General features: G+C 60.0%; 1 protein-coding gene across 1 annotated transcript; it reads left to right on the top strand.

The window, feature by feature from the left end:
* Positions 1-115: 115 nt before the first annotated feature.
* LOC112457822 lies at positions 116-1231 on the top strand (the record flags this gene model as incomplete). The annotated part of the gene is made up of 1 exon (XM_025021090.1): positions 116-1231. A coding segment is annotated over exon 1 (1116 nt), but the record flags the coding sequence as incomplete, so codon positions are not given.
* Between the last annotated feature and the right edge of the window lie 20 nt (positions 1232-1251).

The following is a 1251-nucleotide window of genomic DNA, read 5'->3' as shown; positions in this document are numbered from 1 at the left end:
TCCCGATGATCGCGATCTGCAGCGAATTTTCTGGCGGTATAAGATTGTAGACGAGATACAGGAGTATCTTCTCAACACGGTCACTTACGGGCTGACGTGTGCACCGTTCTTAGCGATGCGCTCCGTTCAACAGCTTGCCGAGGACGAAAAGAAACTCTTCCCCCTGGCAGCGATCGCCCTACTGATTGACAGGTACATGGACGATGTACTCTCGGGCGCGGATACACTGGAAAAGGCTCTGGCTCTCCGGCGTCAACTCTCGGAGCTCTGCATGGCGGGCGGCTTCCCGCTCCGCAAATGGTCGGCCAACGAGGAGTCCTTGCTGACGGACGTCCCAGCGGAGCACAGGATGCAGCGCGAGCTCCGCTCTTGGCGACCGCAAGAGTCGCATGCCACTCTCGGCCTTCAATGGCATCCCTGCCTCGACAGCTTCTCCTTTGCTACGAAGACGAGTCTGGTGACGTCTTTCACGAAGAGGTCGGTGCTGTCCCTCACTGCCCGGCTTTTCGATCCGCTCAGTTGGCTGGCGCCGGTGGTAGTGAGTGCGAAGATCTTGTTCCAGGCTACCTGGCTAAGAGGACTGGACTGGGATGACCCCTTGAGCGAGACTGACGCTCTGCAGTGGAAGACCTACCAGGCGGAGCTCCCGTTGCTGGAGCAAATTCGAGTCCCTCGGAGAATATATCCAGGCGCCAGAGGACGCGGCGTCGAACTTCATGGTTTTGCCGATGCCTCCGAGAAAGCCTATGCTGCCGTGGTTTACTTACGAGCACAGGCGCAGGACGGATCATGGCTGGTCACCTTGCTCACGGCAAAGACCAAGGTCGCCCCTCTCAAAACTGTAGCTCTGCCTCGACTTGAGCTCGATGCTGCTGCGCTGCTCGCGCGGCTTGCTGCCCACACGAAGGTCACGCTCGAACTGCCCGAGGCGCCTCTTCATCTCTGGTCGGACGCCATGGTGGCCCTGGGCTGGATCCGAGGGCACCCTACTCGATGGAAGACCTATGTGGCCAATAGGGTATCAGCAATTCAAACGGCGGTCCCGGAAGCGCTGTGGCATCATGTGCCTGGCCGGGACAATCCAGCGGACTGTGCCTCTCGAGGTATCTCTCCGGGCGAGTTAGGAAATCATCCTCTCTGGTGGTACGGGCCGCCTTGGCTCAAGGAGGACTCTTCAGCGTGGCCCGCTACCGGAGCCGTGTCAGAGACGGAGGAGCTGCCCGAAGAGCGGGTGCGAGTCCACGCGGTGGT

The sequence above is a fragment of the Temnothorax curvispinosus genome, unplaced genomic scaffold (genome assembly GCF_003070985.1).
Source record: "Temnothorax curvispinosus isolate PA1 unplaced genomic scaffold, ASM307098v1 QBEX01008349.1, whole genome shotgun sequence".
NCBI classification, from domain to species: Eukaryota; Metazoa; Arthropoda; class Insecta; order Hymenoptera; family Formicidae; genus Temnothorax; species Temnothorax curvispinosus.
This window is presented reverse-complemented; position numbering and strand designations above follow the sequence as displayed.